The 15,496-nt window shown below is 31.2% G+C and overlaps 1 protein-coding gene and 1 non-coding gene across 2 annotated transcripts; both read left to right on the forward strand.

Annotated features, from left to right (window-relative positions):
* The first annotated feature begins 5,368 nt into the window (after positions 1-5,368).
* Positions 5,369-10,179, forward strand: LOC125870786 (extra-large guanine nucleotide-binding protein 1-like). Its single transcript, XM_049551304.1, has 9 exons — positions 5,369-5,760; positions 5,861-7,126; positions 7,221-7,358; positions 7,442-7,546; positions 7,632-7,817; positions 8,209-8,383; positions 8,828-9,081; positions 9,190-9,353; positions 9,435-10,179. The coding sequence occupies exons 2-9, from the start codon at positions 6,038-6,040 to the stop codon at positions 10,027-10,029; spliced, it is 2,706 nt and encodes a 901-aa protein (XP_049407261.1). The 5' UTR covers positions 5,369-5,760; positions 5,861-6,037; the 3' UTR covers positions 10,030-10,179.
* Positions 10,180-14,921: 4,742 nt separating this feature from the next.
* On the forward strand, positions 14,922-14,994 carry TRNAA-CGC (transfer RNA alanine (anticodon CGC)). Its single transcript has one exon. It is a non-coding gene; the product is annotated as a tRNA-Ala (tRNA).
* The last annotated feature ends 502 nt before the right edge of the window (positions 14,995-15,496 follow it).

Below are 15,496 nucleotides of genomic sequence, written 5' to 3' on the forward strand. Positions count from 1 at the left end.
GAATAAGTTGAAAGTCATACTTTCTGGTTCTTTAGAGTAATTTATAGTTCAATATTGCCTAACATAATATTAATCAACATTAAAAAAATAGTTGGTTCATGATAAGAAATACTTAGAAATGTGACAAATATTTAACAAGGAATAGTTCAAAGCAAAAGAAGAAAGGAAGAATGGGATTTTTGTTAACTCTAAGCCTTTAATTAGCCGGTGAAAAGGGCCAGTGGGCATCATTAAGATCTTTGAAGAAAATGAGCACTTTTACCTTGTTCGTACTGAATTTATTTGGTGCCAATTAAGAAATTATATCGGTAAATTTTAAATACGGTAAATAAAATTTGTTTTTAAAAATAAATAAATTACTAGTATAAAAAGGAGTCCAATAATAGTTGGTTAGCCATTGCATAATGGCCCAAAAGCTAACTTTAATAGCAAAAAGTCGTAATGCACACCTAACATAAAGAATTAAGTCCTCAACAACATTATTATTTAATACACACATACAAATTGATATTGTCTCTGAATTATTGTTAATTTTCTCTCCCTTCCCTAATTAACATATATTATCCCACATCTTATGTTAAGGTTTATAGCGATCTTGAAACATTCGATTCTTTCGTATGCTATGAGAGTCGTAACTTTATTATTAAAAAACGAAATACACATAGAAACACAAGGTAGGTACGAATATTGAAAGGAGAATTTCGGATCTTTTTCGTCTTGGGCTTCAATTTCATGTCTTTCAATTTCGGATCCTTTTAGTCTTTGGGCTTACTGTCCTTTTTGTATGACATTGGGCTTAATTAGATTGGGCTTCAATTATCCTGGGCTAATGGTTAGTTCTCAATGGAAAAATTGAATAAATGACATATTTAAATGTTGTTATTACTAGTTTTAACAGGATTAATTGCAGTCCATAAATTTCTCTCAATTAGTTTGTCCCATTAATCTGAAATTTTTATTTTTCTTACTTATTTTCTGTTGACATTTTTTAAGTATTTTTTTTCGTGGTAGATGATTAAATGTTAGGTATGTTTTTTTTGTATCTATATTGATTTTTTTTTCTTGTTTTTTTTTCTAAAATAATAATAATAAATTTTTTAACAAAGTAAATGTACAGAAATTAAAACATGGTAATGTTAATAACAGTATTGTATATAATTGGTATTATGTAATGAAAACTGTTTGTATATAATATTAATGAAAACTGTTTCTATAAGTATACATGGTATGTAATTGATATTAAAATAGGTTTGTATGTAATGTTAATGAAAACTGCTTCACTAGCTTATTCATTAAGTGTATAATTTTGGTATATAAATTGATAACAAATAATGAATTAAACTTACTTTGGGAAGGGTTAGAAATCTTTTTTAATATAGATTTCAAGCATTATATAAACATAAAAAGAATTCCCTATTTTTAATACCTACTGGATCTAGTACAAAAGATAGATTATATACGGTAGAGTATATAATTGATATTAAAATGGATTTTTAATTATTAATAAATTATACACAAAGTGTATAAATTTGATATATGAATTGGTAATAAATGATGAATCAAGCTTAATCAATTGAGAGCTAATTTTATACCGTTAAGAAAGGGTTAGGAACCTATATTAATATAGATTTCACACATTTCACTAAAATCATAAGTAATAAGAATGCACTTTTAATAGATAGATTATATATTGCAGAGTATATAATTGATATTAAAACAAGTTTTTTAATCATTAATAAATTTATATACAAAGTGTATAAATTTGATATATATATATATTGGTAATAAGTGGTGAATCAAGTTTAATCAATTGGGGAGCTAATTTTTTACCGTTTAAGAAAGGGTGAGGGACCTATATTAATATAGATTTCACACATGTCACTAAAATCATAAGTAAAGTAATAAGAATGCATTTCAACACCTACTTCATACTAACATCCACCAACAATGATATATAAAATCAGTTTTATTTAAAAAAAAATAAGAATGCACTTTTAATACCTACTTCATATTCACATCTACAATAATAAAATGCCATTTTCATACCTATTTTTCAAACATATGAACATATTTCAAGTTCATTCATAATTCGTATGCAAAGATTGCATGCAGAATATATATCACTTAATAAAATTATAAAATACAACATACAAGTTCTAAAAAACAAAAATCATCAAAAAATGAAAATAAAATAAAATTGAACTGTTAATACATTTTGAACAACTTTTTCTTTTTTAGACTTGGAATCCTTCAAATTGTTCTTCACAATCCACACTAGGCTTTGGCTTTTTTGCTTGTGAAAACTCACCCTTCACAAAAATTTAGCCCTTTTTGTGATTTATTTCTGATATAAAATCTAAGTCCAAATCGTCACGAAGGAGAGACGATATTCTTGCACTTTCTTTTTTGTCGGATTGTTTGTAGAACTTATTTGAATGTTAACATCATCTCTTTCCATATTATCAAAATGTATAAATGCGGAAACGAAGATCATATGAATTTTTTTTGAAGAATATTATGGAGAGAGTTTTGAAATTACAAGACATGGTTGAATTGTAGTAATATGATTTCCTCAATAACTGAGGAGAAGGAGTTGCTCGGATGGTAAGCACCCTTCACTTCCAACTGGAAGGTTGCAAATTCGAATCACCAAGGGAGCAAAAGGGGTGGGAGCTCCTAGGGAGGGATTAAAAAAAAAAAGATTTCCTCAATAACTCCTTGCTGAATTGTTGTGATTTGGTTTCCTCGTAACTGCTCCCTAAATTGTAGTAATTTTGTTCCCCGATAATTCCTCCCTAAATTATAGTAATTTGATTTCCTCCGTAATTCCTATCAAAATGTATATTTTTTTATACTTTCTCTTACATACATTAAATATTAAAATAAATAAAAAAGAATAAATTTATTTTAATATTAATTAATTCGAATATGTTATCACTCGTAATTAATTTGTTTTATTACAAATCATTAATTAGTAGATGTATAGGATGTAATATAAAGTCTTAAATATATATATGGATTAATTACTCCTTCTCAATTTCCTAACCAAACTCGACCATTTGGATGGATAAGTGTAGACAAAGAACAAGCAAATTGATACTTGAATGGAAAATTTACAATTGAAGTAGTGAAAATAAGATAGTAGTAATTAGGAATACTAGAGAAGAAAGGAGATGAAATACTAGAACATAGCAAAGAGATGAGGAGATAACAGACTTTGCAAGCTACGTTGTTAACCCGTCATTTTTTTTAACTAGTACATCTGGATCCTAAATTAACCGTTTTTAACGCTTTTTAGCCTCTTATGATTTCTTGTTGGCCCAATAGCTACTTGTGTGATATTCTTGTTGATATCCACATTGAGGTAGGAGAAGAGAACCTCAACTGCAAGAAACTAATGGGCTAATGAAAAAATATAACTTAACACTATTTTATATGTTTCTCTTATGACTCATTTTACATTACTAATACCTATGAAATGAAGGAGTCTAACATTTACAATAAATACTTAATACATGCTCAGATAAATTGATTTCAAGCTTGAAAGTTTAACAATTTAAGATCAGTCTCAAATTGAAAAAATAAATAGATTTTGCTGAACTTGACCCCAAGTCAAGCTAAATTAAAGTTTGGCAAAATTAATCCATAAAATCACAATTCGTTCAATCAATTCAAGTCTGACCGATTATTAACTCGTTCATTTATTAACTCAATTCATTTCAGTCGGATACTTAGCTCAAATTGATCAATAATAAATCTTGTGAAGATATTTTTAAAAAGACATTTTTTTTTTAAAAAAATAAAATAAATTGATAGGTTATATATAACCATACGAAAAAATAATAATATAACTTTATTAGGTACTAAAAAAACATAACATTGTTAAAATTTAGTACGAAATGGGCGGATCGAATTTTGACTCGCATTTTAATATCTAAGTAACTTTCAAACGGATTAATGACTGCTTTATTTATTAATACAACTCATCTAAATCAGTCGACTGCTCATTTAACACCTCTAATCTCTAAATCCAATGTAACCTTTGAGGATCTTTGTTGTTGATTTAGTATTTGTCATTTACAGGTAGAGAGAGAGGTTGAGAAAAGGTTAATTAGTGTGTGTAATAAAATGACACGAAAAATAGGACAATTCGTTTACTTGACCCAATTTGTTTTTGACGGACATTGTTATGCGTTTTTTTCTCTCCTGTTGGTGTGAAGTTTAATGAAGTAAGTTTTTTTTTTTTTTTAAAAATAAAATATATTTATGATCTAAAATGAGGCAAATATTCTGTAGCTATAAATTGTTTTATTAAAAATAAAATGTAAATTTTTAAGTTAAGTTATTTTATAAAATATGAAAATATGTCATAATTTTTTTAAACAAATTGGATAAAAAAAATGCTACACATAAAAATTATTCTTTGACTAGCTATGGTTTTGGTAGAATTTACTTCAAGTTTTTTTTACCGTTAAACTCTAATTAATTAGGATCAACTATGTTATATGGGCAGAATGTTGATCAATCAAGAACTTCCACAATCTAGAAGATGAAAGTAATAAAAATGAAAATGTTGCAATGGATGTGTGAGCATACTCGGATGTCCTAGCAAGCAGGTGTGAGAGTGGAGAGAGATGATTAGACATGACATAACACACCTACAACTTACCGAAGACATGATCCTAAATGTTAGGATATGTATTTGAAGATTAGGATAGAAAATTAATAGGTAATTGAGCGTCAACTAGTTTTCCATTATTATTATTACTCTCCTACTAACTTTTTTTTTTTAAATTACTTCTACTCAGGTTATCACATTATTCATTATTGTTATTGTTCTTTTCTCCATTATTTTCAGCATGACTTCTTTTCTAGTGTATTTCCTTTCCTATTATTTTTATATGCGATTGATTACCTGGCCCGAAGATCCTTCGGAAACTATATGAGTATTATGTTGTTGTTTGACCTTGAAGGAACTTACAATTAACTCAAGAAAAATAAAGAGAAAAGACTCAAAGACTTGTGGTTCCTAATTAACCGCCGGGTCAACAACGTGATTGCTGTTTGATCAACATTCAAACAACGAAAGACTTGACAACATATTAATAAAACACACTTGTCGTTGAGATTAATTATTTTCAACTTTGATTAGTAAAAAAATACTTCACCTAATCTAGGATTACTCAGATCCCAAATTTCCAATTCTTGTTCACATGCACCTGATTTGCTGATGCTATGCAAACAGCAACAGCGCCAAAATTTCAAGTCAATTCTCATATATACCCCTCACCCTCCTAACCCCACTGTCAAAAAAAAAAAAAAAAAAAAACAATTCAATGTTTTGGACCAATTCAAAGTTCAAAAATGAGGTAACCATCAGCCTCAGTAATAGTTGATCATTTTTTAGACATATTTTCTTGGAAATGTTTACTAAACGCGTTGATCAATAAAATAAAAAAAGAGTATAACTTTGATGAATTGAGAAGTTGAAATGGTCTACGCAAAAAGAATTGGAAGACTTTTTTTATGGTCTCCAGTCTTGAAGTTCTACTGGTAAGAGTTATGACTGAAGTTTGAAGACCAGAAAAAAACACATTATATTCTCCAGTCTCAGTTCTCTACGGCCCAAAACTGTAAAGAATAAAAAAAAGGTTTAAATTTTGGCGTATGGGTATTATCAAGAATCAGGTTTTTAGGCTTGTAATCATCAGTTGACACAACTTTCAAGAACCCTTTTTGGATTCTTGGAGATTTTTACTGGTAAGGTTCAAGTTCAAGGCCAAATACTCCTTATATTGTAATCACTGTATTTTTCAGTTTCTATTTCTAAGTTTTTATTTATCCCTTTTCCCCAAAACAGGAAGGAGCAAAAGGGTTTGCATTTTGGATTCTGGTTATATCAAGAAACAGTTTTTTCTGGGGTGTAAATCATCATTGATTGCCCTTTTTTGGAGGAAGCCTAGGAGTAAAGAAAGTTTCTGTCTTTTAATCAAATTGTGGTTTATGGGGTTTTGAGATTAGGACTTAGTTAACAAGTATGGCTGCAATCTTGAAAAGTCTTTTCCCTGTTTCTTCCTCAAAAAAGGAGGATAATTATGAGGAGTTTGATGTAGAATACTCCTTTGCTGAGGAGTATTCTGGTCCTCCTGTTAGTTATGACATTCCTCAGGTTGTTCCGGTTGATGTACACCGGATTCCAACTGCCTCAGTAGTTGCTACTGCTGCTATGTTGAGTAGAAATTTGTCACTACCAGTTATTGAACCAATTCTCAAGAGTGATTCCAAATTAATCAAGAATCAGAAGTCAAAGGAGTCTGATTTAGAATCAGAATATGTTGAGAATGATCATGCCTATAGAGGATCAGATGGAATTGAAAGTTCTGGTACCTTAGGATTTTCTGACAGTCATGATAACTCCCGTGAGCTGTCAGGAAGTTCGGATGTTGAGGACTTGGTAGATGAATGCAAGGAAGAAGTAAGATTTGGGAGTCATCCGAGCTCCGTTGGCTTAGAACCTGAGAAACCAATTTTGAGCTCTCCAGATGTTGCCTTAGAAGTATTGTCTTGTGAAGATTATGATGATGAAGTTGCTGGCAACCAAGGTTGCAGAACAGCTGTTGTAACTTTCTGTGAAACTCAATCAAGTGATGTTTCTACCGACAGTGATGAAGACGAGCCAGGAATGTTTCCCGAAAAACCAATAGTAAGCAGTGATTCCAAGAAGTGTTTTCGGTGTCATAAAGGGAAACGATTCACTGAGAGGGAAGTATGCATAGCTTGTGGTGCAAAGTATTGTATCAATTGTGTGTTGAGAGCAATGGGAGCAATGACGGAAGGAAGAAAATGCATTACTTGCATTGGTTACCGTATTAATGAATCAAAGCGAGATTCTTTAGGTAAGTGTTCTGCAATGCTTAAGAGGCTGTTAAGTAAATGGCAAATGGATGAGATTATGGAATTGGAGAAGTCATGTCAAGCTAATCAGCTTCCACCCCATCTCGTGAGCGTGAATGGGAAACGTCTTTCCCTTAGAGAGTTGGTCGACTTGCAAAGCTGTGCATATCCACCAAAGAAGTTGAGACCAGGGAATTACTGGTATGACAAGGTGTCTGGATTATGGGGAAAGGTGAGTGTTAATTAGATCCGACTTTCATTTTTTGGCATTGAAATTAATCTTGTTGTTTGCCTGATATTTTTTTTGCTTTGGCTTAATAAAACAGGAGGGACATAAGCCTTGTCAGATAATTTCTCCCCAACTAGCTGTTGGTGATACAATTAAGAAAGATGCTAGCAAGGGAAATACAAATATTGTGATAAACAATCGAGAAATTACGCAAGTAGAGCTGTATATGTTGAAGGTTTGACTTCTGAACTACTTAAGTCTTCTGAAATTATGAATGCTTGCGGTTGGAGTTCTTAGCATGTTGTCAAATCATTTCAGCTGGCAGGAATAAACTGTGAAGGAGAAGTTTGTTTTTGGCTCAGTGCTGACGGATCCTGCCAGGAAGAGGGCATGAACAATGTAGTTGGAAAAATATGGGACAAGGTTGGTTTCTGTTCATCCATTCATTTCTTTTGACCACTTTACCTACTTTTTCTCACATTCTCTGATAATCGTGATCTTTTTACAGACTACAAACAAGCTGCTTTGCCATGCTTTGAGATTGCCTATTCCTCCTGCGTCTGCAAATTCTTCTGGTGAAGAAGTTAGAAATGGATTGGATGCAGGTGACCCTTGCAGCACAGTTAGAAAAAAACTGAATAAACTACTTCTTGCTGGTTGTGATCAATCGGGAACAAGTACTCTGTTCAAACAGGTACAGTATGGGTGGAAGATTTCACTTAAAAAGAAGGCATTTCTCTATGTTTCTTTGGACTCAGTTGATAGCCAGCTTAACTAAATCTATGTAGTTTATTCATCGGAATCGCATGTATAAGCTGGTTACTTACATAGTTATGCTAGATCGCAAATAGAATGCATGATGTGTGGTTACTAATGAAGTCAAAACTGCAACTGTTGGGTTGTTACCATCCTGGCTTATGCTAATAAGAACCCAAGTAATGGATTTGATTACATATTTAATTATAATATTCTGAATGAAGATATATGTATTCTGATTAAATGCATTTATATCACTTAAAATGTATAGAGGATGAGTGATTCTTGATAACATATGTTGCTAAGACAGGCATTTATTTCTATTTCAGGCCAAAATTGTATATCGCGTTCCTTTCTCAGAAGAAGAGCATCAGAACATTACGTACACGATTCAAAGAAATTTGTATAGATATATTGCTATACTCCTTGAAGGACGTGAAGGATTTGAAGAGGAGTACCGTGTTGAAATGAGGAAAAAACGGCTTGCTGAACCTGGCCCTTCAGGTATTATAGTTGTTCCTGACCTCCGTATGAACTGAGCTTTCTGTTACCTTTTGTCTTTACCTCTTTAGAAATGCAAGGTCACATGTTTCTGAGAACCCCCTTTTGTCCACTTAAGTCTGCATTGCCTTTAATATTAACGTTGAGCAATTGAGCAGTATAAAGACTGATATATAATCCTAAAGATGTTGATGTCAACGATTTAAAGATTGTTGATATGTGGATCTAGTGCTGCTATAGTTATGTTATTTACTATTCTGAATTTAGTTCTTTCGCTTCTGAGATACAAATCATAAACATGATTTTCACAAGTATTGTTTTTTTATCACAAAGAGTTTATGTTTTCTCATTAAGTATACTGTAAAATTTTTGTTTCCAATCACTTGTATCTGTGAAATCATTTGATCCTATCAAGCATTAGTATCTGAGTATCATCTTTGCTAACAGCGCTTCCAGACCTGATTGAAGAAGAGATTGAAGAAGAGAATGTCTATTCCATCAGCCCTAGACTGAAAAACTTTTCAGATTGGCTTCTTCAAACTATGATGTTAGGAAATTTGGAGGTCATTTTTCCTGCTGCCACTCGAGAGTACTCAGCCGTAGTTGAGGAGTTGTGGAAGCATAAAGCATTTCAGGCCACATATCAGCGGAGAAATGAGCTAGAAATGCTTCCGAGAGTTGCCAATTATTTCTTAGATCATGTAGGTTACTCTTTGTCTTCTGCCTCATTCTCAATTAGGGATTGATAGGACATCATTTTTCTGTTCTTTGTTTTCATCTACAACTTACAAAATTATTGTCTTTCGTAGGCTGTTGAGATTTCAAAGGTAGACTACAACCCTTCTGATATGGATAAGTTATATGCTGAGGGCATTACTTCGTCCAATGGGGTAGCGTCCATGGACTTTTCGTTCCCTAATCCAACTCAGGATAGTTACATGGAGGCAGTTGATCAGTATTCATCCTCAATGAGGTCAGCTCTCTCTCCAGGCTACAACTTTCATAAGAGTACTTGCGAGCTCTCTTCCATCAACTCATCCTTTTTCTAATGTAGGTACCAACTAATAAGAGTACACGCGAGCTGTGTAGGGAAAAACTGCAAGTGGTTGGACATGTTTGAAGATGTTGACCTTGTTATCTTTTGCGTTTCCTTGACGGAGTACACCGAGTATCTAGAAGACTACAATGGAGTTTGCACAAACAAGATGATGGAAAGCAAGAAGCTCTTTGAGAATTTCGTCAGTCATCCAGCTTTTGCCCAGAAACATTGCCTCTTACTATTGAACAAGTTTGACATACTAGAGGAAATAATTGAAGAGTGTCCCCTTTCTGAATGTGAATGGTTTCAGGACTTCAATCCAGTGATCAGTCGTCATCCCAACAGCAAGACCAGCAACAACAACCCATCGTTGGCTCAACGTGCTTATCATTACATAGCTGTGAAGTTTAAACGCCTATATAATTCCATCACAGAGCGAAAACTGTTTGTTTCACAGCTAACTGCTTTAGAGGCTGATAGTGTTGATGGAGCTCTTAAATACACTAGGGAAATTCTTAAATGGGATGAAGAAAGGCGTAAAGTTATGCGCGATTGGACTACAGAAAGCCATGAGGCGAGCACAACACTGGAGGCCAGCACAACTACATAGTTACTATCACTCTTTTGTTGAGTTCACTTTGCCTTTTAGCTTTACATAGTTTACTACATAGGAGGAATTCATTTTACTAAAATGTTGAGTTTTCTTCTTCTGCAACAAACATGAGGCTCTCTTCTGCATTTTGCAGATACAATCTTGTAAAATGGCATTTATCATTCAATGAGATACATTCTTTTTAGCTTTAATAATAGGCCCTTGCTTCGACTTTGATTGTTAATAGACTATAGTACCAAGATCGAATCGTAGACAAACAAATTTAATATTATATATATATAAGAAAAGAAATTCTTAAATCAAATACATAGACAAGAACATTTATACATACAACTAGTATAAAACAATGTAACAAAAACTATATATATAAATACTACAATTAGATACTTGATGGTATCAACAAGGTGCAAAACGGTCCATTAGCAAAAACATAGTTGCTTCACACATTGTGCTATCATTTTTGCTCTCTGCCATTTCTGAAGAAGAAGAAAATTTCTGCCTTTTTTTGCTTTCTTCCATATTTTTTTCCCCTGTTTTTTTCTTCTTCAACGAAAAAAGGCTTTTGGCTCTAACCTTTTCACTTATCTTTGTAATCTCACAAACACAAGCATCAACTACTGTTGCCATTTTCTTTCTTGGAAAAAAAAGTTCCTCTCTTTTTCTCTTTTCTCTTGATTTTGTAATCTTCAAAATATGTAAAACTCAGATATGAAATTGGAAAGTGAAAAAGGGCCTACTTATATAGTATGAAATCAGAAGGTGAGGGTGTGGGTAGGGGTAGGGGTGGAGTGGTCCTGGTGGAATTGAGTGGTTTAGCAAAAAAAAATCTACAGGCAGAATCTGCCCACCAGATACAGGGATTTGGTATATTATATTTTACTAGAATATTCTCAACTTTTATACCTTAGTTTGAGAGTATATGCAATAATTTTATGAATATTCATACTTTTTCACAATTTGTAACTTGGCTTCAAGTATAAATAAATTGCATGCCTCATTTCTAGGCAGGGCTCGAATCCAAGTCATTTGATTGAGGGTGGAGAGATTCCAACCATCTCACCACAATTCATGTTAGATAAACTTCTAGATATCGGTTGAATAGTACAAAATTAATTACTCAATTTTCTTAAACTAAAATCTATGTATCTGGAAGGTACATAAGCAACCAATTCCAGTATTTTGTCATTAAAAAGAACATTTGAGTAATATTTTCATAAAATTGGTGAAAATAAAAAATAGAAGGGAAGAGAATTGCAAATAGTAAAAATGATAAAAAAAAAAATAAGGAAGAAAATGACTAGGTTGTTAGTTTGTTAGATTAGGACCACAAATGAAATCTACTTTGTTTATTCCACTCTATTACGCAGAAAGTTGTAAAATAATAGACAAAATAGTGTTCCATAACGCTACGCCTCTTTTTAATTTATATTTTTGCGATAATAATATATTATATTATATTTTGTTTCATTATACATGCCAATATGTAAAGAATCTGATCCATTAAATTGTTGAGAGGACACATGTAATAATTTCAAAGAGTTAATTGAACAACTGGAGTGATCCCCTACAGGAGGATAGCTAAATAAATTCCGTGATTGGTGGCAATTTAGTTTGTTTTTATTCGATATACAATTTATCATTCACTTAAAGAATTAAAAAATGAAAAAAGTTTAGTATATTCATTTTTCACTACATGGGAAAAAGTAAATGTACACAACAGTTCAACACAAAGAATAAAGAAGATGATTCCAATTGGACATTTCACATATATGCTGGCCTGGCATGACCCATAGTAAATAATAGTCTCATTCCAATAATGTATCTGAAAGGATCATAACTTAAGGCTTCTAGAATATAGATTATTGAGGTGACTTTCTCTACACTTGATTTATTAGGGCGGAGCTAGAGATTAAAATAGGTTTAAGGTATGAGATCTTCGATCGAATTCAATAGAATTGAAGTATGAGTTTGATTGATTTTAATGATTTTGATCAAAATATTATGTTTATAGCTTAAAAACTTCAAATTTTAGCTCCGTGCGAACTTGACCTTAATTTCCTCATCATCTATTTGCCAAACACTTTTATTTTGAAGATTAGGAATAACCAAGTATGATGATAAGAATAAGCTTCTTTCATTAAGTACAACTCTTGTTAACAAGAAGTTAAATTATAAAAAAAAGAAATTCATATATATATCATATACATATACAAGAACATTATATTTATACATACTACTAGCTGGTAGTTGATCAACAAGGTGCAAAACGATCCATTAGCAAAAATACAGTTGCTTCACACATTATGTTATCATTTTTGCTCTCTGCTGCCATTTCTACAGAAAAAGAAGAAGAATTCTGCCTTTCTTCCACTTTTTCCCCTGTTTTTTTCTTCCTCAACAAGAAAAGGCTTTTGGCTCTAACCTTTTCACTTATTTTTGTAATCTCACAAACACAAGCATCAACTACTGCTGCCATTTTCTTTCTTGAAAAAAATTCCTCTTTTTTCTTGCTTTTGTATTCTTCAAAGTATATAAAACTCACATATGAAATTGAAAAGTGAAAAAGGATCTACTTATATAGTATGAAATTACAAGAGTGGGGTGGGGTAGGGAGTTGGGGGTGGGGTTGTCCAGGTGGAATTGAGTGGTTTTAGTAGCAAAATAAAATTAAAAAAAATCTATCGGCACGCACATTACACGGAATTGGTATACTTTAGTAGGATATTCCCATTGGTATAATTTTTGAACTTTGAGTTCATACCTTTTTTATTTAGAGTACTTATTCTAATTTATTTTTTCTTAATAAGTTTGAAATAAAGTGATTTCTTCTAACGATCTAAACCTTGATAATGAGTAGAGTTATGCAATATTTATATTGGTAAAAATATATAGATTCTTTCAGTTTCATATTAGTTGATCACTTTCCATTTTATACGGCGTTTAAGAAATCATAAATCAAAAGATAATTTTACTAATTCACCCTTAAAAAACTTCTTAGGTAACATTTTAAAAAAAAACTCACTACAAGAGTAATATAAAAAAAATTAATTAATAATTTCTTGATTTAGTAAGATAGACAACTACAACACAATAATTTTTAATATAATGATCAATTTATATAAGACGAAGGAATATTATATACTAATGGCACAAGCTTAGCAGGAACACTAGCATCAATTAAAAAAAGAACACCCGGCATTTGAAGAAGTATCCGGAAGAAGTATATTATGTATTAGAATTTCTAGTCATTAAAAACATTTTGATAAAAAATTTGAAAAATATCGGTCAAATAATATAATATTTCAAAATAGTGAAATGATAAACATGGAAGAAATTGAGAAAAGTAGGAATAAATTGACAAGTTTGGACCACAAATAAATTTTAAAAATCATTTATTTATACTTTGTATTATTATTACTTTACTACGTAGAAATTTCTAAATAATTGACAAAACACTGTTCAATTTCTACGGGGGGTGTCGCTAATAAAGGCCTTCAACCACGTGATTGGTCATCTTTAATTCTTCTTGTTTTTATTCACTTTCTTTTTTATTGAATTAAAACTTATTTATTTGAATCTTCAAAAATAAAATAAAAATCTTCTTACATTATTACAATGTGTGAAAGCCATTTCTACACTTACTTTCACACGTCAATTTAGTGTCGGCCAATGAATACGTGGTTTGATTGCAGCACTTGATGAATTATTGATCTTGATATTAGGTTCTAATTAAAGTTGTGATAGATCTAAGTAAAAAAAATTGATGCATAAAATATTTTATGTAAGCATATATAATTTTTCTATAATTTTATTAGTGAGTTATTATTTGTAAAAATAAGCGAGCAATACAACTACAAAACAATCACATAAGAAATATATTTAGCTAAACGATCAATTTCCAACCTTTCTCTTCATAGGTGTTCATATTTTTTTAAAATCAATTTCCATTTCATAGTTGTTGATACTTGAAGTGAACAAAAATCCAATTTTAATTCAAAAAACTTATTTAGATCGTAAATATTTTCTATTTTCAATTTTAAAATTGTGGATTCGAGTCACGAATAGTGGAGGATTAGACGGGAAAAAAAGAGCCAATCCAAATTGGACGTGTACGCATGACTCATAAATAATTGTGTATGATCTTATCCAATAATGTATATGAAATTATTGCATTCCAAGTCATTACAAAAGAGTGTTGATAGAGGTGACTTTCCAGACGTGTTTGCTATGACCTTTTCTAATTATCTATTTGCCTAACTTTTTATTTTTGTTATTTATTAGTAATTTGTATCTATTAATTTGCCTAATACTTGCTGAGTTGTGATGATAAGAAACTTCCATTATTTATATTTATTGTAAACTAAAGCAACTAATATTTGAAGCACTGTACCATTATCAGAGAAATATATTTAAAATATTGTGTTATTGATTGATATAAGAACTAATTAAGTATTCTTACTTTTGACTTGACATTGAATTTAAGAAAGTAAATAATTATTTTGAGTTTTGTAATGTTAAACTAAATGTATGTAGAACATATCGAAATGTGTTTTAACCTTGTGGTATTAGACATACCAAATTGAAAGTTGAAATTAAAGAGTTGTCAGAAAAGAAAATAAACATTTTTTTTTTAAACAGAGTAAAAAACAAAATAAGACAAACAAATTATAATGGGATAACTATTAAATACGCGGAAATAAGTAAATAAACAATTAGTTTGTAAAAAGTTTAGTTTAAAAATATTATAGAATATGAGTAAATATGTAATTCTCAAATTTCATACACCTAATAGTTAAAAAATTGTTGGAAGGACAAATTATTGAAGGAAAATATGGCATGAATAGAATTATATTTGACAAGAATTATAATGTAATATTATAAAAAACGATGGGGGTGTAGCTCATATGGTAGAGCGCTCGCTTCGCATGCGAGAGGCACGGGGTTCGATTCCCCGCACCTCCATAATTATTTTTATTCTGCTCTACATGGTCTCAGGTATTGAGCAATTTACCCCTATGCTGATAAACTAACGATCAATTCCCACTTAATACATTTTATCTTTTTTTAGTTCCTATTTTAGAAATTCTAGATTCGCCACTACAAGACGGAGCCATTTGTGAAGATGGGTTCAACAGCTACTACAACTTGAGCCTTATTGCGTGACTAACTTGGCATACTCATAAATATCACATTCTTCTTCTTGTCTTTATTTTCCTTTCTAAACTTTTTCAACCTCACATCACAAGAAGAAAAAGAGAAAATTGCATAGATATTTTGTTCGAATATCTCATGTCACTGTTCATATATATCATTGAATGTGATTGAAAGAAAAAAGACTGAAAAGTGCGTCTCTTTTTTTCTTTTGAGTTTGTTTGTTCGTTATACAGATTTACAAATATCCCATGTTATATCAGTAAAACACCTCGTCTAATTTACAAACCTAACTGTAATTTGTTTTTTTTGA

Source organism: Solanum stenotomum, chromosome 1, assembly GCF_019186545.1.
Source record: "Solanum stenotomum isolate F172 chromosome 1, ASM1918654v1, whole genome shotgun sequence".
In the NCBI taxonomy this organism is placed as follows: domain Eukaryota; kingdom Viridiplantae; phylum Streptophyta; class Magnoliopsida; order Solanales; family Solanaceae; genus Solanum; species Solanum stenotomum.